General features: G+C 47.5%; 1 protein-coding gene across 4 annotated transcripts in view; it reads left to right on the top strand.

Annotated features, from left to right (window-relative positions):
• The window catches only part of FLNB (filamin B), a 139,076-nt gene that overhangs the window by 80,754 nt on the left and 32,408 nt on the right, over positions 1 to 25,914 (top strand). For 3 of the 4 annotated variants that reach the window (XM_082637939.1, XM_082637938.1, XM_082637940.1), the window contains exons 12-28: positions 246 to 439; positions 1,446 to 1,559; positions 2,167 to 2,310; positions 2,564 to 2,687; positions 3,024 to 3,184; positions 4,172 to 4,262; positions 4,535 to 4,704; positions 8,329 to 8,446; positions 10,805 to 11,067; positions 12,312 to 12,909; positions 13,851 to 14,024; positions 15,032 to 15,194; positions 15,796 to 15,956; positions 19,693 to 19,860; positions 22,005 to 22,128; positions 23,125 to 23,281; positions 24,338 to 24,527. In XM_082637939.1, coding sequence (XP_082494065.1) covers positions 246 to 439; positions 1,446 to 1,559; positions 2,167 to 2,310; positions 2,564 to 2,687; positions 3,024 to 3,184; positions 4,172 to 4,262; positions 4,535 to 4,704; positions 8,329 to 8,446; positions 10,805 to 11,067; positions 12,312 to 12,909; positions 13,851 to 14,024; positions 15,032 to 15,194; positions 15,796 to 15,956; positions 19,693 to 19,860; positions 22,005 to 22,128; positions 23,125 to 23,281; positions 24,338 to 24,527 — 3,114 coding nt within the window. Of the gene's footprint in view, positions 1 to 245; positions 440 to 1,445; positions 1,560 to 2,166; positions 2,311 to 2,563; positions 2,688 to 3,023; positions 3,185 to 4,171; positions 4,263 to 4,534; positions 4,705 to 8,328; positions 8,447 to 10,804; positions 11,068 to 12,311; positions 12,910 to 13,850; positions 14,025 to 15,031; positions 15,195 to 15,795; positions 15,957 to 19,692; positions 19,861 to 20,884; positions 20,978 to 22,004; positions 22,129 to 23,124; positions 23,282 to 24,337; positions 24,528 to 25,914 lie in introns of all 4 variants that reach the window. The other variant, XM_082637941.1, reaches the window with a different exon arrangement.

Below are 25,914 nucleotides of genomic sequence, written 5' to 3'. Positions count from 1 at the left end.
AGAAAGATTTGCTGGTTGACCTTCCTGTTTGACGATGTTTAAAAAAAAAAAAAAGTATAAAATCCAACCTTCTGTCTCTAGTGAAGACTCAGTAGGCTTGGTTTTGTGGGAAAGGAACCTAAACAGATTTCAGTCTTCTGGCTAACACTTGGTTTTCAGGGAGGCAGAGGGAGTGGGTTAGTCGTAACCCAGACTAGATACCTTCCGCCATGTAACCAGGGGGATCCTCCCACCCTATCCCCCAGGGTTTGCCATTGAAGGCCCCTCCCAGGCAAAGATTGAGTATGATGACCAGAACGACGGATCGTGTGATGTCAAGTACTGGCCCAAGGAGCCCGGTGAATATGCCGTTCACATCATGTGTGACGATGAGGACATCAAAGACAGTCCCTACATGGCCTACATCCACCCCGCCTCGGGGGACTACAACCCGGATCTGGTGAATCAACCTGTCATGTTCTGTCCTCTCTTCTCTGGCTCCTGGCACTCCCCCCAGTGCCCACGGAGTTTCCTTGAGCAGCATGTGGAGAAATCGCAGAGAAGAGCCTTTGAGGGCTTAGGAAGGAAAAAGGCCTGAGTTAGAAACCTGGTAGTACCTCTTAGTACATTTGTTACATGGGGCACGTGACTTACCTCTCTGACTCTATCAAATGGGAATGATACGAGTGTCTGCTTCTTAGAGTTTCTGTCATGATTCAAGGAGGTAATGTGAATAAAGACAGCCCTTAGAACAGTGCCTGGCCCACAGAGGGGGCTCCGTAAGCTGCTATTTTCTCGCAACCCCGAGCATCATATTTCAGTCTTGCCACTTGCTATAGTTATCATTTCAAGGTGATCCATAGATAGAGGTTTTTAAATTTTCCTCCCCAGCTCCCCTTCTCTTAAATTGGAGCAGTGTTTGCAAGAGCTTCTCTCAAACATTTAGCAAGCTGATTAGCATCAAGTCTGAGCCAGCCTGGCTGACAGGAGGAAGCCCTTGCCCCCGCCATGTGTGCTGCCTTTGGCCCACCTGGACAGCTGACCGTAGGGTGACATCAGTCCAGGCTGGCAGTTGCCTGTCTTTGGCCAACTGCTGGTCCTTTACTCTCTGGGGCTGCAAACTTTCGGAATGTTGTCAGTGGGAAAGGTTCTGAGCAAAGAACAAAGCAGGAGCATTGAGACTGGGCATGGCTGGAGGTCCCTGCCCCGGTTACTGCACAGATTAAGGCAGGGAGCACAGGCCAGTTTGGGGCCTGGTTTTACAGACTTTTTCTCCTACATGTTTTTATTTTTAAGCTCCAGCCTACTTTAGCATTTTCCTTCCCATAACCATCCTATTATGTAGGTACTGTGAAGCCAGACACAGTTGTTTTCCTTTTCTCCCATTTCCTGGTCACCAGTCTTCTGATAGGAGCGTAGTTAGGGCATTACACAGAAGGAGAATCACTATTGGCCCTTTGCCCCAGGTTCAAGCATACGGGCCAGGTTTGGAGAAATCTGGGTGCATTGTCAACAATCTGGCCGAGTTCACCGTGGATCCTAAGGATGCCGGCAAAGCTCCCTTAAAGATATTTGCTCAGGTAAGTTTCTAGGGACGACCTGTGCAGGTAATTGTCAGGTAACAGGATCCATCCATGTAATGGCAAGTCGCTCAGTCCATCTGATCCTCAGTTTCCTCATCCACACACTGCGAATAACAATGTTTATTTTGTAGGGTTTATGTGAGGACTAAATGAGATTGTAACAGGTAAAGCAAGGGGCAAATTTTTATGATTTGTGCTGTGTGGAAATGAGGCTTGATTGTTTCAGATTTCCCTGTAAATGTCCTTCAGTGTGGCTGAAGCTACCTAGGCTGTGATGGGAGGGTTTGTAAACAAGGGTTTATCAAATATATTTATCTAATTTAATTGAATTTGGCCCAAGGATTTAAATGCAGGAATTATAATTAAGAAGCACTGAGTGACCATGGCTTTCTTTTGGGACCGTTTTCTCTTAGTAATTAAAAATGCATAAATGCATGTAGTGTTTTATCACTTGTGTTCGTTGTATTGTGAGAACATGGCCTATCATAGGTGCTCCATGAAATTTTGTGGGATGAGTGAGCAGTGACTTCATTGTCTTGGGAGGCCACAGTGGATGGAGACAGTGTGAGGGTCAGCTCTGTTCTTAGCCTCTGCCCTTTTGCAGGACGGGGACGGCCAGCCCATTGACATCCAGATGAAGAGCCGGATGGATGGCACCTACGCTTGCTCGTACACCCCGGTTAAGCCCATCAAGCACACCATTGCCGTGGTCTGGGGAGGTGTCAACATCCCGCACAGCCCTTACAGGGTAGGTTGTGAGGTGAAACCTTGGTCGTGGTAATGAAAAAGCCCAGTCCTGAGGCCAGTCTGGACTCCATGCTTGATGGCCAAGGCAAATATATGGAAAGACCCATGCTTGGTGGGCCTTGGAAGATGGAGTGGCCCAAAGGGCCGAGTGCTGTAGATTGCCCAGAAGTATAACATTCTAACAACTGACAGTGTCTTTACTGGGTCCATGGGGAGAAGAATTTGATTACAGCTTTTCTCCCCATCCTCTCTAGGTCAACATCAGGCAGGGTAGCCATCCCCAGAAGGTCAAAGTGTTTGGGCCAGGAGTGGAGAGAAGTGGACTGAAGGCACACGAGCCTACTCACTTCACAGTGGACTGTACTGAGGCTGGCGAAGGTGAGAGGGGGCTTCACCCAACTCAGTCCTTGTTGTTTCTTGGGGAAGGAAGTTCTCTTTGTAACATTTCATGGGTAATGAACTTTGAACCAGGAGATATTAATCCACCTGAATAGGTAATCGTTCATCTGATGAGCCTCTGTGTCAGTTCCGTGGTGATATCTTTGCTAATCCTCCATTCTCTCTGCAAAACCGTGATTTAAGCACCATCCCTTTCTCAGGTTTCTTACTGGAAACTTCCCAGTTGCTTTTCTGGGGTGTGAGCCTGAGCTGGAAGTGATTGCATGGGACATGCTGTTTCTCGTAAACCGGTGCTAATAAGCTGGTCTGTTCCAGGTGATGTCAGCGTTGGCATTAAGTGTGATGCCCGGGTGTTAAGTGACGATGAGGAAGACGTGGATTTTGACATTATTCACAACGCCAATGACACGTTTACTGTCAAATATGTGCCTCCTGCCGCCGGGCGATACACCATCAAAGTTCTCTTTGCCTCTCAGGTGTGTGTTTGGACTTGGGTTCTTTCCGGCCACCTGTGTTCATATTTCCTTTTTGCTTTTTTTTAGCAACAGGGAAGGTGTCTTGAGAACTCTGCCCAGTAGTTTTCCTCTCTGCTTCCTTAAAACCAAGAAGGAACAAACACACCCAGAACTAAAATTGTACCACTTTCTAACAAAAGTGGGGCCTTGTAGTCAGTGGTTAAAAGCCAGACTCTAGAAAGAAATTGGATCATTACAAACTTTCATCCGGTTTTTGAATGAAACGTAATTCGTTTCTAGATGTGTTCTATACTTTCTCTGAAATGATGACCTTGGCCTCAGGCTTTAAACTTTTCTAGGGAGAGGGGTTTTGAATTTCAGATAGAATTCATATTTACATGTGATAATGAAGACAAGGAGGCGCAATACCCTAAAACAGGGAATAATGGAATCCTGGTGATTCAAATTCATCTTACGTAAAGATAGGGACCTCAGGAGAAAGTTCTGTGCCTTAAAGGTATTGGTCCTGAGTTGGCTTCATCCACTTAACCTGTTCTGCCTTTATTCTGAAAGATTCCTTTTGAAGAATTACAATCATTGCATTTATAATCAATTCCTTGCATTCCTCAAACCCTAGCTCTCTGTTGTCCCTGGAGGAATGTCCCTTTCCTTCCTCCGACCCCGTGTATTATTGTTTGGGCTTTTATTTTTGGTAGTATTTTGTATCCTAAGTACTCAGCATTTGGTGTTAAAGGCTGAGAGTTGTCAGAGTGGTTTGTGGAAACCCATCCTTTAGCTGTGATGTCAGGGATCCAGGTATTCATGAGTGACCACTGATGGCCCTTGCCTGATGCTAGCGCCTGAAGACTTGACCAGTGGTAATGGAAGTTGCTCACCATCTGCTAGAGTGGAAGTCATGCTGAGGTCTCCTCCTTTGCTTTGGGCAGAAGGCTAAGCTCAGGCAGTGGCTTCAGGGACTTTCCTACTGAGACAGTGTCTCTGCTACAGGAAATTCCCGCCAGCCCTTTCAGAGTCAAAGTCGACCCTTCCCACGATGCCAGCAAAGTGAAGGCAGAAGGCCCGGGGCTCAGCAAAGCAGGTAAGATGGCATGTGTGCATGAGGTCACCCTGGAGGCAATGGGCATGGTTGGTCCAGGGCCGTGAGTGACTTACCTCCCCCAGAGCAGGGGCTCTCTTGGGGCTCCAGTTCAGCAGGGACCCTGCTCAGCTGAGCCGCTGGCCCAGCGCCAGCCCCTGTCTCCACCTACTGCCTTGAGGAAGGAAGCTGGTGCTGATGAACCAGTCAGACTGGTGCTAAAAGTGAAACCCCTCCAGCTGGGCCTGTCTCCTCACTTCACTGTCCCCTCCCAGGTGTGGAAAACGGGAAACCGACCCACTTCACTGTCTACACCAAAGGGGCCGGAAAAGCCCCCCTCAACGTGCAGTTCAGCAGCCCCCTTCCTGGCGACGCCGTGAAGGATTTGGACATCATTGATAATTACGACTATTCCCACACCGTTAAATACACGCCCACCCAGCAGGTAGGGCCCCTCCCCACTCGGTGCTGGGCTGGGTCACTCTGGAAACCGGGGGGTGGGGTGGGGGGGGGTGGTAATCTGTGCTCTGAGCTGCGCTGCTCTGTGACAGGAGGAGACTCCCCCTTTCCTTCTGAACCTCTCTGGGAACGCTGACGAAAAGCCTGATGGGTTCTACCAGGTGGGCCTGGAAGATTCCCCAAGAACAAGCAGGAAGCTAGTTGTTCTTTCCCACCCCCATTTCCCACCTCCGTTCTTGGTTTTAGTGTTTTACTAATTACTCACAGGGAAACAATTGCCACGCCTTTGTCCTTGCTGGCCCTTTTGCCTTAGTTTACCCTTTTTACGAGGTGGTGCAGTGGGGTCTTTCTCAAAGAGCCTTTAGTCCCTCAAGCCCGAAATGGTACTTCAAGCACTAAATTATTCCCTTTTACAAAATACAGGAATACAGACAGGATTTTGTCATTCCGGCTGCTTTGCTCTGGTTGTTTTTAGGCAATAAGGGCCTAAAAATCTACCTCTCTATATGAATTCATGTTTACTTATTTAAAATTTTGTTTTGATTCATGGCTACACGTGTAGGGTCTGGGGAGCTCCTATAGAAAAGCCTGGATTCTCCCATTTATGCATAGCATTCTAAACAGTCACTCCCACCCCTCTCGTTTGTTGTTTAGAGTGAGGTTTACTGTTTTATTATTTGGGCAACTTGCAATTCTACCTGTTTCTCTATGGCAAAGAAAACAGATTAAATCTCTACTCTTAGATTGTGAGTTTCCAAGGTTAGGATATCATGTTATATATATCTTTTCCATTCAGAACAGCCCCAGGCAAGTAGAGCCTCAACTCACAAGCAGAAACAACATGAGAACTTTGTAATCTGGTAGGAGAGTGGGGCTGAGACATCCTCATTCTACTTTGAACTCTCTTTTCTGAAGAGCAGCTAACAGCTCAAGATTGGGTAAAATAAGCGTGCCTTTTGAGCTCTGCTCTTGGATGTGGTTAAGAGACTTGGGTCAGCCCAGAAAGCCGCACGGGGTGACTTTTCAGGTCGCTGCCCACAGGCGCATCTTCTTGTGGTGGTTTTAGGGATTAAGAGGCTGGAACTTTCCAGAAATGCAGCTGTTGAGTGTGTGTGGAGAGACAAGGGTGGATCCTGGCTTAGGGTGAATGCTTAACCCTCAGATTTCGGGCTGCTGTGTGAGGCACTGCGGCCCCCACCCGACTGCTGGCTCTTTGCTCCGTGACACCTGCGGGCGGCTGCTGTCCCCTGCAGGGCCCCAGTCCACAGCTCACCTGCCTGCCGTGGACCAGTGATGGACGTTGCTGGTTGATTCTGTTCTCGTTGGAAGGCAGTGGTCAGAGTTTTTGCCTTAGAGGGGAGTGGACTTCTTGGGCTGGGGCTTGAAGACCCACGCAGAGGTCGAAGGTAGAAGGGCCATTATACAACGACAGTTTCCCTGGAGGATTTTGCCTTCTGTGCTTTTGGTTGTCTGTGGCCTCAGTGCCTTCAGTTTCTCACCCCAAGCTTCCCTGAACAGAGTGGTTTGAGGAGCCGGTGGCAACAGCTCCCGGACATGCCGAGTCAGGAGCCACTGGGAACTGAGAACTCCACATGCTGCTGTGGAGCCTTTAGGAAACCCCCGGAGCTCACTGGCCCTCACAGGAGAACAGTCCCTCCCTTGAAAGGTTATTACTGTTGGTGGCCATGGCTGTCACAGAGGTCTCTGGAGGAGGGGGCTGTGGGTAGCTTTCTCGGTCCTGTCCTCATGGGTCTCGTGCAGAATGAGATGAAGGTCTCAAAAGCTTCGAGGGGAGAGGATAAACCCATCTGGCAGGACTTCCCTGGCGGTCCAGTGGTTAAGACTCCGCGCTTTCACTGCAGGAGGCGCGGGTTCGATGCCTGGTCGGGAAAATTCCGCATGCCGCGTGGTGTGGCCCCAAAATAAATAAAATAAAATACAAGTGTGTGGCCAACAGCAAAGTCTCTGAAATGCACTGGTGGTCACTGCTCAGACCTCCCTCACTTCCTGGCCCCCTGGGGAAAATGCATAGGCCGTTCCTTGGCTGGGGCCTCGGAGGAAACCTTGAAATGCTACAGGCCATCGCAGGTGTAAATCTCTAAGCTTTCTTCCTCCCCCTCATTAGGTTATTTAAGGTACAGTTAATTTCCTGTCTCAGTTTTGTTATGTTTTGTATAACTGGTAATGAGAATATGCTTTCTTTTATGGGACAGATGGGCTTAACTGAACGAGGATTTCCCCTCGCTCCTTTGGCACTCCAGAGAAGTGGTCTCCTGAATTCTAGTGGGTGGTGGAGAAGGTTTTTCCAGGACCCTTGGTTAGCTGGGAGGCCTAGCCCTCGAGGAGTTCAGGGTTTGGGGGCATACCCTCGGGAAGAGCTGGCATGTTGGCAGTGCCTTGAGGGCTGAAGCAACAAAGCAGCCCCCACTCTGTTGAATGTGACCACGTACATCTTACCATGAGGTATTACACTTTTCAGATACGGGGCTCACTGGTTTTGTGTGCAGTGCAAATACGTCCTGGAAAGTCAACCCTCCCTCCTTCAGCGATGCAACTAATTTTTGTCTTGTCTTTTCCCTCCTTCTTTATTACACAAGGAATGTGAGAAAATATTCATAGGCCAAAAGCGACACCCTTTTAACACTTGGTCTGTGACAGCTTTCAGCAGGGACTGAACTTTAGCGAGCCCTCTGTATTCCTGCAAGGAATCATTCCTCCCTCCCCCTTGCTTCTTCCCTTCCCACATCCTCTTACGTGATACCCAGACATTTGAGGTGAGGAGGGCCTTAATCTACTGAGACAGCTGTGGGCTTTCATGGAGCCTTGGTTTGGAGGGAGGGGACTCGGCCAACCGTGGAGAGAGGAAGCCAGCAGCGAGTGGGCCAGGACTGGCCACGCTGTGCCTCCATGGCCACGGGGCTGCTGGCGAGGGGACTGCCAAGCCCACAGGCTCAGTCTGCCTTCACACTGGCAACTTTTCTTTCATTGCCGTAGATACGCGAGTTTCGATTCTGTGCAGTGGTCTCAGAACAGCCCCAGGCAAACTCTGGCAAACTCATTTCGCAGCCCAGTGGCCTGAAATCCCAGGACATGGAGACAAAAGATTTTGTTCGGTTAGAGGCCCCCAGGCCTCCCTGCTTTGCCTATGGCCAGGGCTGGGTGTTTAGCTGGGTGGGGAGGTTAACATGGCAGAGCGGCTAGAACTGACTCAGGTTTGGGTACCATGGGCATGAGGCCCCGCTCTTGCACTGGGGCAAGTGATTTTACGTTCCTGAGCTGTAGTTTCATCTCCTGGAAAAATGGTAAGGACAGTGGGAACGCCCTCTTAGGACCATTTTGAGATTGAATTAAGGAAACGCTTAACAGCACGAGCATGGTGTGCTCATGAAGCTGTCCCTGTTGTTGTTAGCTGCTCTTTTTTGTCTGATTTCTCTGTCATTCTTGCCATGGAGCCAAAAACTTAGAGAAATACATCTGAGATGCTTTCTGAATCTGCTGGAGTCTTATACCCTGTGTCTCTGGGAAGAATGAAAGACCTGGAAGGCAGGTTGAAACAGCAAGGTAGGATGTTGGTACCCAAATGTGTCCTCGGTTTTCTCTCTCATTCCAGGGCAGCATGCAGGTTCTGGTTACATACGGTGGCGATCCCATCCCTAAAAGCCCTTTCACGGTGAGCGTGGCTGCTCCGCTGGATCTGAGCAGGATAAAAATTAATGGGCTGGAAAACAGTAAGTGCGTCATGAATGGTGGGGGGAGATGGGTCATTGAAGAGCAGTTACATTCCCTTCAAAGACAATTTGCAGAGAAGCAAATTCTGCCATATGAGATTTTGCAGTCAGACAGACGGGTTTGAATTAGGGCTGTCCCGTGGAGTAGCTCTGTGACCGTACTGGCCCCTTCACCTCACCAAGCCTCCGTTTTCTCATTTGTTCCATGGAGGTGGGGGAAGAATATTCATGGGAATATTGTGAGAATTAAATGAGCTAATAATTCAGGAGCTGGGTCATAGTCAGCCCTCGGTAACTGCTGGCATCACAGCAGAAAGTTTTTATGACAGAGAATTTGGGGCATGTTGCTCTCTGACAAATTTCTATTGTGCCAACACTCCTTGGCCACTGAATCCACATTAGGGTCAAACATAAAAGCCAACTTCTGGGCTCTCAGAAACCACAACTACAGTGCATTTCCCCACCCCAGTCTGGATATTCCTTTAGCTTGTCAGGTATCTTATTAGTAAAAGCTCATTTAAATAGATGAAATAACTGAGTGAATAAATGAAAAAGTAAAGAGAATAGTACAATGTGAACACTGATGTACTTATCACTCAGCTTCTCAAGTTTTACACGTGATCGTAAAAGTATTTTTTACACAGGTCATACAAAAATCCATTTTTCATCTAAAAGACATCACAGGGGGCTTCCCTGGTGGCGCAGTGGTTGGGGGTCCGCCTGCCGATGCAGAGGACACGGGTTCGTGCCCTGGTCCGGGAGGATCCCACGTGCCACGGAGTGGCTGGGCCCGTGAGCCATGGCCGCTGAGTCTGCGCGTCCGGAGCCTGTGCTCCGCGGCGGGAGGGGCCACACAGCGGTGAGAGGCCCACGTACCGCAAAAAAAAAAAGACATCACAGACAAGAGTATGTTCTACTTGAAGCATTACCTCTCCCACTCCCTATAGGGTTAACCAAAGTTACCAGTTCAGTTTCTGTCCTTCTGCATCTGCACATACTTAGTGCCAGCAGAAAATGTTTGGCAACACTTACTTTGCACTAAAGTTACTCTGCAATACCCATAGGTCTTCAGCCTGCCTTTTGGCGTCAGCGTTATATTAGAGAACGTTCACACCTCCATCCTCTTGTTGGCATGGCCGCAGCCTGGCTGAACCTCAGTGGTACAGGGTCTCCTGGTTTCAGGGTCACGTGGGGCTCTGTGCACACCCTCAGGGCAGGCCTCTTGTTCTGTGGGTTTCTCCAGGTCTCAGCGGGACCCTCGGTGAGTACCTTCAGTGCCCTGTGACCCAAACGTACAAGTTGTGAGTGAGGCCAGCTCCAGCTCCGGGGGCACTGAAGCAAGAGTCCGATGTTGGTTTTTGTTCCTTGGCAGCAGCCAGCTCTGAGCATAAGAATAGTCACTGTCTAATCCTTAACATGTCTCCTTGTTACTCCTTTCTCCAAGACCCCGAGGGTTTTGACTCCAAACTAGGAAAAGTATGATGCCAATTAGGAAAAGTCTTTGGGATGTGGAGCTCCGAGGCCTCTTTGCTTGTTACTGTTCATCTTGGCAGGCCCTGTATTGCCCAAGTCAAGACTTCCCTGGGTTGTGGTGGGGACCGTAGGCTCCCAGTGTTTTTGTTTTGGTACAAAGTCCTTTCCTTGTTTTTGTCAAATGTAACACATGGGTTTTCTGTGGCCCTGCTTTGCAAAGACCTTTCATGTATCAGCACAATACAGAGAGTCAATTCTCAGGGCTTGCTTCAGTGCCTCTGCATTGGCCAACCCTGTGACTTTTGCGTTCTTGGCTGTAGGGTTGAATTTGCTGCCAAGAATTAGTAAATAAAACATTGGCTTCTGGGAGTGTTTTGATATAAAGTTAACACCAAAAGTAATTAAAGAAGAGACAACAGTATCAGGTTATAACTTACTGCAGACCATGGGGTCAAGTGAATTTAGATCTGAGTCTCAGCTTTGTGGTCTGCTGGATATGTATGTACCCCAGGCAAGTCAGTTAACCCCCGTGAGCCTCAGTTTCCCATCTTTTAAATTCCTTGGTTACTAATAAATACCCTGTAGGGTTGTGTTGAAAATGAAAGGAGATGATGTGCCGTCCTCATGCCTGGAATGTAAAATGCATTCAGTGAATGATGACTATCATTATTATTATCATAAGGAATTAATTAATGTTCTTGTACTGGTTGTTAGTGAGGCCAGAATGGTGATTATTCTTACCCAGTCTTGCCTCTTGTCCTGCATCAGCCAGTGTTTGTTGTAGAGGCTGAGAAAACGTCCTGTGTCCAAGGAACCATCTCTGCTCTCAGCTGTGTTTTTGCTACAGGGTCAGCTCATCCCTTTGGCTTGTTTCGTTTTTTCCAGGAGTCGAAGTTGGGAAGGATCAGGAGTTCGCCGTTGACACCAGGGGAGCGGGAGGTCAGGGGAAGCTGGACGTGACGATCCTGAGCCCCTCGAGGAAGGTTGTGCCATGCCTGGTGGCGCCCGTGACGGGCCGGGAGAGCAGCACGGCCAAGTACATTCCCCGGGAGGAGGGGCTGTATGCTGTGGACGTGACCTACGATGGACACCCCGTGCCCGGGAGCCCTTACACGGTGGAGGCCTCGCTGCCACCCGATCCCACCAAGGTCAGCTTTCATTTTTGTTCCAGAACTTGTCCTCTGTTGGCAGATAATAACACATAGTTAGTCCTCTGGTTCTGCCCAGCAAAGACCTTTAGAAAATTGTTTTGTGATGAAAGCCCGTTCTCCGTAGTTCTCTGTCCTACAATCCAGCAGGAAGGGTCCCCTCGGCAGCTGGGTCCCACCTACTCCTTCTCTCGCTCTGGCTGTGAGGCTTTGGTGAGGGACTCCTGTCCTTCGTTTGTCAGTATGGTAACGGTACTTGCTTCAAAGTGAGCCTGTAAGGGTGAGGTCAGATGGTGGGTGTGGAGGCCTCAGTCTGGCATCTGGCACACACAGTGAGCTATTATAATGAAGTATAAAAATATATTCTGCCCATTATCATTTCTTCCTAGTAGCCCTGAATCAAGGGTTTTAGAATATTTCCAGTGTTTTGAATGGCATGAATCCTATAAAACTGTGTTATTTGTTGAATGAGAGATGAAAGCCTCATCCCCTCCCTCTTTTAAAAGCAAGTGTTTTTTTTTAATGTTTGTTCGTTTTTTAATTTTTTAATTAGACTTTATTCTTTAGAGCAATTTTAGGTTTATAGTAAAACTGAGAGGAAGGCACAGAGATTTCCCACATCCCGCCTCCCCCACTCATGCATACCCTCTCCATTATCACCATCGCCCACCAGAGTGGTGCACCCGTTATAACGGATGAACCTATGTCAACATCGTTGTCACCCAAAGTCCATAGTTTACATTAGGGTTCACTCTTGGTGTTATACAGTCTATGGGTTTGGACAAACATATAATGACATGTATTCACCATTATAGTTCAGTTTTTTATTATTCAGAATTTGTTGAGGGAGGTATAGCAGCCAAAGCAACAGTGAGGTCCATGAAAGCCATTCAGTGAGTGTTCAACCCAGGAAACCCGAGTGTGTTTGTTGGAATAGATGTTAGGTGTCCAGCTCCAGCCCTCGAGCCAAGCCTGGCAGGAGAGAGGAAAGCCATGCCTCTGATGTGCCCTTTCGTGTTGAATGAGTTCACCGCCAGGTCTCCCTTTCTCAGCCGTTTGCAGCATCCACTGCATGTGGCTGTAACTCAGTGCTGTGTGTGTGACACATTAGGCCCCAGGGAGAAGGACCACTTCATCGAGGGGTAGTTCACTGCCGATTGCAGGCTTGGCTGTTGAAAGCAGTGCCGGCTGAGCAGCGATACCAGTTTCGAGCAGAGTCTGATTTTTATTCTTTGTCCAAATAGGTGAAGGCCCATGGTCCTGGCCTTGAAGGTGGTCTTGTGGGCAAGCCTGCCGAGTTCACCATCGACACCAAAGGAGCTGGAACTGGAGGTTTGGGCCTAACCGTGGAAGGTCCTTGTGAGGCCAAAATTGAATGCTCGGACAATGGCGACGGGACCTGCTCCGTCTCCTACCTCCCAACAAAGCCCGGGGAGTACTTCGTCAACATCCTCTTTGAAGAAGTCCACATACCTGGTTCTCCCTTCAAAGCCGACATTGAAATGCCGTTTGACCCCTCCAAAGTCATGGCATCAGGCCCAGGGCTGGAGCATGGGAAAGTGGGCGAGGCAGGGCTGCTTAGCGTGGACTGTTCAGAAGCAGGGCCGGGGGCCCTGGGCCTGGAAGCTGTCTCAGACTCGGGGGCGAAAGCTGAAGTCTGTATCGAGAACAACAAAGATGGCACCTATGCGGTGACCTATGTGCCCCTGACCGCTGGCATGTACACGCTGACCATGAAGTACGGCGGTGAGCTTGTACCGCACTTCCCCGCCAGGGTCAAGGTGGAGCCTGCCGTGGACACCAGCAGGGTCAAAGTCTTTGGGCCAGGAATAGAAGGAAAAGGTGGGTTTCATGAAAAAGAGGGTGGCCGCCAAAGTAACGGGCTCACTGGAAGCTCAGAGAGTCAGGGCTGCAAACTCAAATGCCTGTAGGGGTCGGGCCAGGTAGAAGAAAACTCACCTGTGGTCTCTGCATCAGGGAGCGGTAGAGGGGAGCAGAGTGAAGGGGTGAGCATGTGGCGTTTCTGCTGCCCAACCCCAGCTTTCTGTTTCTTCACACTCCCAACACTGTCAGCAGATTTTCCCTTTTTTTTTTTCTGGCAAAGCCAGAAATCTTGTTTGTGTTTTTTGTTTTAATTAATTAATTAATTGATTTTTATTTTTGGCTGTGTTGGGTCTTCGTTTCTGTGCGAGGGCTTTCTCTCTAGTTGCGGCGAGCGGGGTCCACTCTTCCTCGCGGTGCGCGGGCCTCTCACTCTCGCGGCCTCTCTTGTTGCGGAGCGCAGGCTCAGTAGCTGTGGCGCACAGGCTCAGTTGCTCCGCGGCATGTGGGATCCTCGCAGACCAGGGCTCGAACCCGTGTCCCCTGCATTGGCAGGCGGATTCTCAACCACTGCGCCACCAGGGAAGCCCCTGATTTTTTTTTTTTTTATAAATGTGGAAACACAGCACATTGCATTTTTGACACTTATCTGAAAAAGGTTTAAAATGTACTGCTGGCTAATACCACACTTGCTGTCTTCAGCCTTTAACCTGTCCTAGATCCCACCTTTGTCCCAAGAAGTGTGCAGGCAGTTGTGTTGTTCCTTGGCTTAGGAAGAAGCTTCTTTTGCCAGGGAGACTGAAGGTGGGGAGACATTAATACTCCTGATTCTGAGTCAGAGAAACCAGTTGTCTGCTGTCACCTAAATTAGTGTGTTCTGAAGTGCCGAGAACCTTGGCTCTTGGGTTTGCTCCTGAAATTGAGGTGACAGTGACATTCTTATCTGTGTGATTGCTCTGCAGATGTGTTTCGGGAAGCCACCACCGACTTCACGGTCGACTCACGGCCCCTGACGCAGGTCGGAGGCGACCACATCAAGGCCCATATTGCCAACCCCTCAGGGGCCTCCACCGAGTGTTTAGTCACAGACAATGCTGATGGGACCTACCAGGTGGAATACACGCCCTTCGAGAAAGGTGAGTTGACTTCTCCTTGGAACATGACCCTCGTTCAGAGCTCTGCTGGGCTGCTTCCTCCTGGTGGCTGGTGCTAACTCCTGCCCCGTGTGCTTTGACCGTCTCAGCAGAAGCATGTGCAAAGCGACTGGGAAATGTGGAAACCTCTCTCCCGAACAGAGCCACCTGCCTGCTCAGTGCCTGGCATGCTGGCCCTGTTGTGTAACAGTTGGGCTGTGTTTAGCCTCAGCCTCATCTGAGCAGGTTATGGGGTGATGTCATGGCATGTTGCTCATTTGTGCAGTTTTTTTTCCTGAAGGGGGAAAGTTCTCCCTTAATTTTTACCTCCTATTTTGTTTATTTATTTATTTTTGGCCGTGCCACGTGGATCTTAGTTCCCCGACCAGGGATCAAACCCCCCCAACCCCCAGCAGTGGAAGGATGGAGTACTAACCTCTGGACCACCAAGGAATTCCCTGTGCGATTTTTTAACATAATTAATTTCTTTCTTGGATATTAGGAATTTAAATTTAAAAAAAAATTTTTAATGTAAAATTTTGATAAATCATAAAAGCATAAAAAAATAAAAGCACCATATGTCCTCATAATCTGGATATATAATCCCTAAACTTTATGGTATAGATATTTTCACTTTCTTTTCGTGGATGCTTGTCTATTCTATTTCATGGGTTTCTCTTTGTCTTTTGGTTAGTGGCTATGTGGAGTTTTCTCAAATGAGGATGGTGTGTTTAAGATGACTGTCTTGAAAATAGACTTAGTGACATTTGCTTGGAGGAGAGGCCTTGCATGTGTGTTGGGCGATGGGGGGTGGTATGTGACTGCCAAGTGAACAAAAGCGCAAACAGTTTGTGTTTTTTAAAAAAATCAAATCATACCAACTTTGCTGTTTGTTAAACCTGTTCTTTTCGAATAACATGGGATAGCACGTAGACTTGACTTCTAGAGTATTATTTGCCACAAATAAGTGACTCCTGTGCAAATATGTTTCTATATGTTGTTTTGAACAGGCCTCCATGTAGTGGAGGTGACATATGATGATGTGCCCATCCCAAACAGTCCCTTTAAAGTGGCTGTAACCGAAGGCTGCCAGCCATCTCGGGTTCAAGCTCAAGGACCTGGATTGAAAGAGGCCTTTACCAACAAACCCAATGTCTTTACTGTGGTTACCAGGTAAGCAGGGTCCTGGGATCTGTGTGTTGACTCTGTAAAAGGAGTAGCCCTAAGTAGTTTAACTGCTTTCAGGAAGTTTTATAGGTGTATCCTACATATATATCATGGTCTCGCAACTTTTGAGAGGCTTTGTATTTCATGTGTGAGGCGTCTTCTTCCACAGAGACATATATTACAGAGAAAGACCAAGTATGCTTTTAAAAGTACCAAAAAGCACTTGATAATAGTCATAAAACTGCTGAACAAACCAGGACTAGGTGGAAGCTACTTAACGTGATAATTCAAAAATACAGAGCCAATTTCATATTTAAGTGAAATATTAGAAGTATTCCTATTAAAACTGGTCACAAGTCTCATACCTGAATTGTACTTTCAGACCCAGCCAATGCAACAATGAAGGATAAGCATTGGAAAGGAAGGGTCGAAACTGTTTTTATTTATATTACACTGTTGAGAAACGCCCTGTGTGAGAGGTATCACAGTTGTTGAGTCTGGTCGGCGAAGTGGGGTAGTTTATAGAGGGATTTTAAAGGAATTTTGGAAACAAGCAGACTGGCGTGAACCACCAGTACAACTTGGCCTTTCTACTCACACTTTCCAGAGGGGCAGGAATTGGGGGTCTTGGCATAACTGTCGAGGGACCATCGGAGTCAAAGATAAGCTGCAGAGACAACAAAGATGGCAGTTGCAGTGCTGAGTACATCCCCTTTGCTCCAGGGGATTACGACGTGAATATCACATATGGAGGAGCCCACATCCCTGGTAAGCTATACTGAAGGGCACCTAAAGAATTATTGATTTTTGCATGAAAGCGGGTTTGATTTTGCTTATCTCACTGAATGGGAACAACTGTCTGATATTTGCAGTAGCTGCAAAGTGAGAATTTTCCTTAGGGCTGCATCTCCAAGAATATCCCAACTGCTAAGAGGACCAGTATTATGCCAAAAAGCATTGGCTTGGAGTTTTAACTGAAAATGATTGTTCACGTGTTGAAGGAGCTAGATCTTCAAGGAAAGCTGGTTCTTTACAAAGTTGAAAAGCTCCACTTTATTTTGTGGTTAGTTCTTATTCATCTTATACACATCTTTCCGTTTTCCATTGACAGTCCTGGTAGCTGATAATGACACACAAACTCAAGTTCTTATATATTAATTTCTGTTTAATGATGTAGTTTGTACACTTACTGTAAAATAGGAATAATAATAGTAATTTCCTGTTCATTGTATGGCATTTTTAATTAATTAATTAATTATAATTTTTTTTTTTTTTCCTGCGGTACGCGGGCCTCCCACTGTTGTGGCCGCTCCTGTTGTGGAGCACAGGCTCCGGACACGCAGGCTCAGTGGCCATGGCTCACGGGCCCAGCCGCTCCGCGGCATGTGGGATCTTCCCGGACTGGGGCACGAACCCGTGTCCCCTGCATCGGCAGGCGGACTCTCAACCATTGCGCCACCAGGGAAGCCCTGTATGGTATTTTTTTAGCCCATTTTGTGACAACCAAAAATGTCTCCAGATATTGTTGGATATCCACTGAGGGACAAAATCACCTGTAGTTGAGAACCACTGCTATAAATTATTCAAACATTAAAAAAAATATGACTTAAATAGTGAAGGGTCCTCCAGCTTTCATGCTCCAGCAGGGGAATCTCCACAGATTCTAGTTCTGTTTATATAGTGAAATGATTGCCACCTGACACACGTCTAGAAGGGTAGGTGAGTGTGTGGTATGGTGTGGACGGAAGTCTAAGGACTCCAGGGCTGCTCCTGAGTCACTTTATGCCTTGTCTCATGTGTGGTGAGAGCAGGAGAAACCTCGGGTGGGGCAGTGTTGTTCTGAAGGCCATAAGCCAGGATGAGACAGAGAGAGGAAGGGGTGGGCTGAGGGCCCTACTTTCAGGTTTGTGGATTGACTTCCAGGAAGCTGGAGTGTCCACGGACCACATGCTTTCCTGACTCTGTCTGCTCTTTCCCCGTATCATGTGCAAGTGTGTACACACACTCACACTCATACTCGCTCCTCCTTTTTCACATTGATCAGAAAGCATTGACATTCAGCTCAAACTCATTCTACTCAGATATTCATTGAAGCCATAATTCATTTAAAATGACATTTCTCCTCAAACTGGTCCTTGCAGCTCTTCCAATATAGATTTTTTTAATTCCTATAATCACTAGTCAGGGAGAATTCAGCCACAGACAAGACAAAGCTCCTGCCGTCTGTGAGTTTCCTGCCTAGTGTTTACAAAGAAAGAGGGCAGGGCTCAGGGACAATACAGAGCCAAGAGGACCTTCTGGAGTTTTGCAACTGTGCACTTCATGGGATGGGAGAATAGAGCTTGGAGAATGGTAGAAGGCTGTTGCCAGGGCAGATGACCTGGTGGCTCCCACCAGGCAGACGGTAGTGGGATGAGCATTTCCTGGTAGTGGAGGCAACAAAACTATTTTGACTTTATTGAGAAAATCTGGTGGATGCCATCAGCTTTGGAATTCGCCTTGCAGAAGGGGTGAGAGGTTGGGCCCCTGTGGCTGATGCACAAGCTTGAAGCAAATGGCCAACTTGGAGCGTAACAACAGAAAGAGACCCATTTTAGGGTTTTTTCATCAGATGTAGATGGTGCCTCTTTTTTATTTTTCAGGCTCTTTTGCCTCCCAGAGCCAAATGCCAACTTCTCCTGGACCCCAGAATTTTCCCAGTCAGAGTCATTCAGTAAAGCGTTGGTTGATTGTCTTAGTGTCAGGCTTCATTACAAAGGTAGTGCATGAGGTTCTGCTGTGAAACATTCAACAACCTGGTAGCTTCTAATTTGCTTTCATAGAAATTCTGGTTGGTTAAATATTAGCCTGGTTTTTCCTGGCCTGACACAAACCCATAGTAGGGTTATTTTTAACAAAGTATCCTGTCTTACCCGCGATGGCATATCCAGGTTTCCTCTGGTGGGTTAGCTGTGGTCTTTTGGTGATGACTGTTTTGACCACTGGATTAAGTGGGATGAGTGTGTCAGGAAGAAAGGCTGCTGTGATTGATTGATCATGTCTGCCTGGAGCACAGAATGGGAGAGTGGCATAGATTGCCTGGTATCTGCCACTCTAGACCTAAAGTTACCTTGTTGGTTCTTGGCTACTTCATGCTGAGTTCAGACCACTTACATTGGAGGCCAACCTGGAGATTGGCTTCAAAGTTAGTTCATTGCCATCACCTCTTGATACTGAAATCCTCAACTGTCTCTCTTTAAAATAAAACTCCCTTTTGTTTCACTAAACTCCAGCATGGAGCGTGGTGCTTGTCTCTGCCAGGGTCAGCCATTTATTTCAATTAACCAAGAAATCAGATACCACTGAAGCCCTGCTATTGTTAAAAAAGCCAGGGCCTTGGTTCTTTGTGTGATCTTTGTTATTTACCACCCCTGATTCTACAAAGTACAAATGTTCTAGGATACAAAGCAGAGAGACCTCGGCTTCTGTGGCAGTTAGACATCGTTAGCTGCCAGGCGTCACAGGGAGAATGAGAACTTCTGCAAGAGATGGGTGTCGCCCCTTTGTGATGGACTTGGCAGCCTGAGGCATGGTGCTGGGGATGCTGGGGCACCTGTTTCTGGCCCACCTCTGGGGAGGTCTTACTTGGTCTCCCTTGGTAGAGGAATCCCATGAGGGTCCTGGCCCAGTTCCTGTTTCTGTGTTTAGTGCTTTTCTCAAATTCCAATCCCCCTGCCTTTCCCATGCTTCATCAGTCTTTAAAATCAATACCCTCAAAGAGTCAGAGGGCCCCAGTGTCAGCGGTGGGGTCAGCCATGCAGGGGGACCACAGCTTACACTCAGGGAGAAAGCAAGGCTTCGCCCAAATGGCCAGGGAACCAAGAAGGCCATGAGTGCGGTGGGAGGGTGGTGCTGGCTACATTGCAGGGACCAGGAGTCCAGGGGCCCCTGAGGATCCTTTTATGGGAGAGGATGTTGGATGTGGACTGCACAACCTGCCCACCTCTCTGCAGTCCTCTCCATGCCTTCCTTCCACCACTCAGCATCCTCCTTCAGTTCCTTCAACAGCCCGTCTTCTCCCTCACCTCCAGGCCTTTGCACGTGCCAATCCCTCTGCTTGAAACCCTTCTCAGTGACATCTGCTCACCCATATGTCTCATATGTTATTGGAAAGCGTCCTCTGGTCTCCCAGAGACCAGATTCATTGTCTTCTGAGTGCTCCAGCAGCACCTTGTACAAATCCCCAGCATGTGTTGTATATGATGTTACAGTGACTTGCTTACCTCATCCTTCTCCTGCATGGGGTTCCTGGAGAGCTGTTAGCACTCTGGGCCCAGAACCTGGCGCCATGTCCGTACACAGTAGGTGCACTTGGGTGCACAACACAGCAAGGCAGGAGAAGCTGACTGGGGCTGGTGTAAGTGAGGGCCTGGGTAGAGCAATGGTGCAATTCTGGGTGCACACAAGGCGGGTCTCCAGGCACTAGGGGGGGGCTGTACTTAGAATCCTGTGACCTCTTTTCTAGGCAGCCCCTTCAGGGTTCCTGTGAAGGATGTTGTGGACCCCAGCAAGGTCAAGATCGCTGGCCCTGGGCTAGGCTCGGGTGTCCGAGCTCGTGTCTTGCAGTCCTTCACGGTGGACAGCAGCAAGGCCGGCCTGGCCCCACTGGAAGTGAGGGTCATGGGCCCACGAGGTAAGTACACATCCTGCCTTCCTGCCGACACTCACCTGCCCTGGACTGGGGCAGCCATGACCCAGAGCAGGCACTTTGCTTTTGAGTTTAGTCATGAACTTTAAGTTAAATTTCTTAAATTACTTTATTGCTCCATGTTCTAGCTAAACAGTAGAAGTTCATGCTTAAAAAAATTGGCAGGCCTGTTATTTTTCTAGCGGCCTGTCTTTTCTGTCATTTAATAATATGACCCTAAATGTCTTTTTAAAATTTTGTTTTATATTTTTAAAGTAGAAAGATGAAGCAAGTAGTATCTGGGCTCTCACGTGTAAAATTATCGCAACTGCTTAATTATGTGTTTCAGCATTTGTGAGGTGACTGGGGTGGGTCTGGATTTGCGTGGGTGTTGGATTTGGTGCTCATGGGGGAACACACCCCAAATTTCTGGAAATGAGCAATACTCAGCCCATGTGACACATAGCTTTGTCATTGTCCCAGCTCCCTGGAGAGAGGTGGTCTCTTGGGGAATGGGCTTTGTTGGCATTTTGGCCTTCCCTTTTGCAGCCTGGAATTTGGGTTGGGTGAGGCTAGCAGGCCATTTTGGGACAAGCCCTGATGTGCGTTGAAATTTACCTTTTTCAGTAGGTGATCACACGTCCTCTTCCAGCATTTATAATGTGCCATTCTCTGCCTAATTTCTTAACTTATCTGGATTTTTACTCAGTGATGTGTTCTTGGCTTCACAGAAGTGGCAAATGAGGGCTTTCTTCTTTGAAGAGGAACTTTCTCCTTAATGGGTTTCAGTAGGAGGTTATGCCCTTTGAAGCTCAGAGCAGAAATGGTTTGGGGGGAAATGAAGTCATAGGGCTGGAATCTGATTCCACAAAGTTACTGAACCTCAAGACCTGTGTGTGTGTGTGTGTGTGGTAGAGGGACAGAGAGAGAGGGAGACAGGGCAGGGCAGAGGGGAGAAAGAGAGAAAAGCTTTGCTGAGATATCTACGTCTATTACAGAGGACTCAGAAATAACAGCCTTTTAATTTTAGCTGATGAGATGGATTCCCAGTCAAGGCTCAGCCCCTTGAAAGCCATGTCAGAGTTCTTTAAACGGGACCTGAAGGGTGACTTTATGGAGACAGGTTTGCATTTTCCTATTAGCTGCTGCTCTGATTTACCTAACCCGAATGCCTCTTGCTGGCCTTAACTCTGAAATTGCCTTGTACCTGCCTCATGTGCATTGCTTAATGAGTATGCCACACTTTGATTAATCTATCCTTCAGCTGATGAATCCTGACACTCATGTTCAGAACTGGGATCTAGAATCTACCAACCTAATGCATGCCTTGATTATGCTTTAAAGTGACCTCTAACCATCCCCTGCAGATGTCACATTGAGAGCCCTCTCACCCTCATGAGATAGGCACCCTCACTTACCCTGCGCCCTACACCCAGAATGCTGCTGCCATGATGGTCTTAGCTCAGAGGTGGATACAAGTTTTTTTTTTTGTTTTTTGTGTTTTTTTTGCGGTACGCGGGCCTCTCACTGTTGTGGACTCTCCCGTTGTGGAGCACAGGCTCCAGACGCGCAGGCTCAGCGGCCATGGCTCACGGGCCCAGCCGCTCCGCGGCATGTGGGATCTTCCCGAACCGGGGCACGAACCTGTGTCCCTTGCATCGGCAGGCGGACTCTCAACCACTGCGCCACCAGGGAAGCCCCTGGATACAAGTTTTAACTGGCTGGCCCATTGGTTAAATTTTGCTGTTCAGAGTTCTGGACTCTTTGACCCTTTCTTGGCTGTAGAGTAAAATTACCTCATCCCAGCATGCCTAACCAGCTTGAAAGGATAGCATGTCTGCAACAAGCACCTTCACCATATGCCCTCTAGCAAAAAGTGCAGGCAGTCTCCTTAATTATACTCTAGGTCCGACGGAGTGTAGTTCAGCCAACAGAAAGCTAAAGGTGTCTCTTAGGGTCATTTCTGCAGCTATGAATTGGGGAATCTTTCTCCTGTGATTTCTTAGGCCTCTGATTATGGCCTGCTTGCCTTTGTGTTATCAGTGGAAACCAATAGCTCTCATGGATGAATGTGATCCTTTATGAACTCAGCCCAGGTGGAGTGAAGGGGAAGCCAGGCAGTTCCTCAGCCCTCTCATCTCTGTTCTCAGGTCTGGTGGAGCCCGTGAACGTGGTGGACAATGGGGATGGCACACACACAGTGACCTACACCCCGTCCCAGGAGGGGCCTTACATGGTCTCTGTTAAATATGCTGATGAAGAGATCCCTCGTAGGTAAGCTTCTGTCACTTAGAGAAGGGGTTCAAGCCCACCCCTCTGGTGACCAGCACTGCTCTGGTGGCCCACCCATCCATTCATTTATCCATGTATCCATCCATCTGTCCACCCACCCATGTATCCATCCATCCACTCATTTACCCATCCATCCATCTGATCAGCCTCACTGAGAACCGGCATGCTCTGCACAGGTGTTAAAATACACTAGGCTTGATGTTTGTGCCTCCTGCTCTCTTGGTGCCCCCCCTACATTTGTTCCTTTCAGCCATCTTTAATGTAAAGATGTGCGTTAGTTCATCAACGTCTTCTTTCTGGTGACCATGCAACTTGTTTTCTGATTAGGGCAGAATTTTTTACTTCTTAATTGAGAATTTGGTTGACCATAGCATTCCCAGAAGGTGTTGAATAAAAACCTGTTCCTCATTCCTATTAATAGAAAAAATGTTGCTTAAGCTCTTTACTTCTCAGAAGAGTCTCCAAAATTTTTTTATCATACTTAGAATTTAAAAGTTTCACCTGTACCCCAAATGTGCATATTTTTACATGAAGATATACATATAGCTCTAGCTCTGTGGAAAGGTATAATTTATAAATTACATTTATGTGGTACTTGACTAATAGGTCTTACATCATCTAAAACATACTAAAAATAGAAAATAAGAGGACAAGATAATATTGAAACATCAGTTTTAATATTTTTTCTTTCCATTTTGGTGATCATTGTGTTAGTAAAACAAAAGTGGGTTAAATGTGTTTAACCCCATGTTTCCCAGACTAATTTGGAAATTAGTTTGTAACCCATGGAATGCACTTATGGAAAGCTGGTCTATTGTATGATGGTTACATGGTTGTAAATTTCTGCTGGATTTGGCACTTAAGTCTTATATGCTGTAGAAATCCTCCCTCTCGATCCCAGTCTCTTGTGTAAGAGAGGTCAGATGTAGCTGGGTTGAAGTGTATCCATACTGAACTGGGGTGTGCATGTCTGTCAAGTCCCTTTAAGGTCAAGGTCCTTCCCACATACGATGCCAGCAAAGTGACCGCCAGTGGCCCTGGCCTCAGTACCTATGGTGTGCCTGCCAGCCTGCCTGTGGAGTTTGCGATCGATGCCAGAGATGCCGGGGAAGGCCTGCTTGCTGTTCAGATAACGGTAACCTTGAATGATTTTTCTGGAGCCAAACTTCATTAATAAGACCTAATTTCTCAGCCGGGGTTAAAAACCAGGATTTTAACAACTAATTTCTAGCCTCATGCAAATGTTTGTCTGATTTCCCCACTAGAGAGTCAGTAATTGTACAGGACAACAAACAGGCTTGCCTGAGAAGTCTGAGAGTATAGCTTCAAGTTTTGGTGAATCTTATATATTTTGCTCTCTATTATATCTATTCCTATCTTTTGTTGTTTGAGTGTTTAAAATTACCCTTTGGATTAGTTAAGACTAAGTTCTGCTGCATATCACAGTCAACCCTCAAATAAGAGTGGCTTAAACACATGGGATAGTTCTCTCTTGTTAGACAGGCCCAGAGGCCGGGCAAGGTGCCTGGGGGCTATGTGGCTTATCAAGGAAGCAGGCTCCATTCCATCTCTCTGCTCCTGTGGCTTCTGTCCCTAAGGTCTCTTCATGGACCATGAGCCTGCTGGTGCTCTGGCCATCCAGTCCACATGGCAAGCCAGAAGGAAGAAGCAGAAGGGACAATGGGACCTTCCAACTCAATCAGCTCTCTTAAGCAACCCTGTCAGAAGTCCCTCATGAGACTTCCACTCTCTTCTTGTTTGCCAGAAGTTTGTCATAAGTCCCATGGCTGTGCCTAGTGGCCAACGATACTAGGAAGTGGCGTCTCGTATTCTGGAAGCAGCATACCTAGCTAAGAATTAGGTTCCTGTTAGTAAAGAGGGAAAGGAGAGTGAAGGTGTGCAGAAGCAGGAGCCTCTGCCCCCTTGTCTCCCTACATTTTGATGGATTTGGAGCTAAAACTGTTTGTCCCCTTGACAAAAAATTCACTAAAAATTGACCATGTCCATCTCAGTGTTAAAGGGATCTATGACCCTCTGCTCCCACCACCTGCCAAAATGTATTAAGCCAGTAATTCTTTTTTCCCTCCCACTAGAGGCATTAATTAATGAGCAAAATCTGTCAAGGTTTTCTTTGAATGGTTTCTACATCTTGATGACAACATCCTAAATAGCATTTCTCTGTGATCCACAGGACCAAGAGGGAAAACCCAAAAGAGCCATTGTCCATGATAATAAAGATGGCACGTACGCTGTTACCTACATCCCTGACAAGACCGGGCGTTATATGATTGGGGTCACCTACGGTGGGGATGACATCCCGTTGTCTCCCTACCGCATCCGGGCCACACAGACGGGCGATGCCAGCAAGTGCCTGGCCACAGGTGAGTGCAGCTCAAGGACAGGAGTGTGTGTTTGGGCCTCAGAAAGCCAGCGTCTGCCACTTAATAGCTGTGTGATCAGGGCAAGATGCTCAACCACTGTTAGCCTCAGGCAGACTTAGATGGGAGATCTTTTTGGAAAACATTTAAGTTCATGAAGCTCTTCCAAGGATCAGAGACTGTTTCGCAGTGCTATTGCAGAGATTAGATGAGGTCAGACATGAAAAGTGCTTAGCACAGTGCCAGGCACATGGAAACTATTACAGTTACTTTTGAAGTGGGTGATTGTTGAGATTTCAGTTGTTGCGATTTCAACTGTGGCTCCCATGAAAAGCATCAAATTTATGCCTTTCATGAGTAGATGGTTTAGTTATTCGAGATATATTCAAGAGCATTTCAGGCCAGGGCTAGGGAAGCACATTAAAGGATCTAGGTTTTCCTCAACACTCAGGACTTACGTCTGAGTCTCTCGGGAATTCTCCAGGAATATTAGAGCATATCAGTTCCTTCCATTTCTAAGACACGACCAATTGAATATCATGGGCAACTCTGATGTTGCTTCAAGCAGATTTCAAACCATGAATCCCCATCTCTGAAATGAAACTGATTTGCTTCTCTTTAAATAAAACTAAACAGAGGTCCACCCTGGATGTGTCCTATTTCTCTCATATCTCGTCTTGTTCTGAAAGGAGAAAATCTTTTGGCTTTCAGGGTGAGGTTGTAAATTGCTCAGCTTGGCTCTTTTTGGCTCATCCACCACAAGACTGAGAAATTTTGTAACGATGGCCGGTCTGCCACCTCCTAGGTCTGTGCTGTTCCAGAGACAACTGGATTGTCTTTGCTAACCTGAGGGCATGTGAATACTGGGTGGGAACTTCCTCCTGGCTTTCCAGGCTCTCCTCCTTCCCGCAGCTCAGGCAGGATACTCTGCTCAGCCTGGGGGCTCCTTTGGCCCTACCTCTCAGCCTGTCATTCAGCACCAAACTTCAGTCTTCCCTTACTACTCACTGTCTCAGCATGTTCTTATCACTCCCTGTTGCTTCTACACACTTTGCTTTTTTTTTTTTTTTTTTGCCAGGGTGCTTTTAATTCACAGTTTTTTGCACTCCCTGATCCGTGGATCCTCAGTAAAGGGGTGCCACAAGTCAGAGAGACAGACAGATAGACGGGTCATCATTTGGAGACAGAGGTTATAAGTCTTCCCTAGCCAAGGGTACCCAGCCTTCAGAATTCAGCCATTTCCCCTTTCTCAGGAAGCCCTCTGTCAATGTGGCAACCCTGGGATGTAAATTCATAGAACTTTCCATAGATGTGCTGCAGGATGCTTCTTTGAAGAACCATTGATTATGTTTTTGATAACTTAGTCCCCCCTTGGTGTTTCCAACACAGA

This window comes from Mesoplodon mirus, assembly GCF_964341445.2.
Source record: "Mesoplodon mirus genome assembly, chromosome: 12".
In the NCBI taxonomy this organism is placed as follows: Eukaryota; Metazoa; Chordata; class Mammalia; order Artiodactyla; family Ziphiidae; genus Mesoplodon; species Mesoplodon mirus.
The sequence above is the reverse complement of the archived record's forward strand: the minus strand, read 5'-3'. Positions and strand labels throughout refer to the sequence as shown.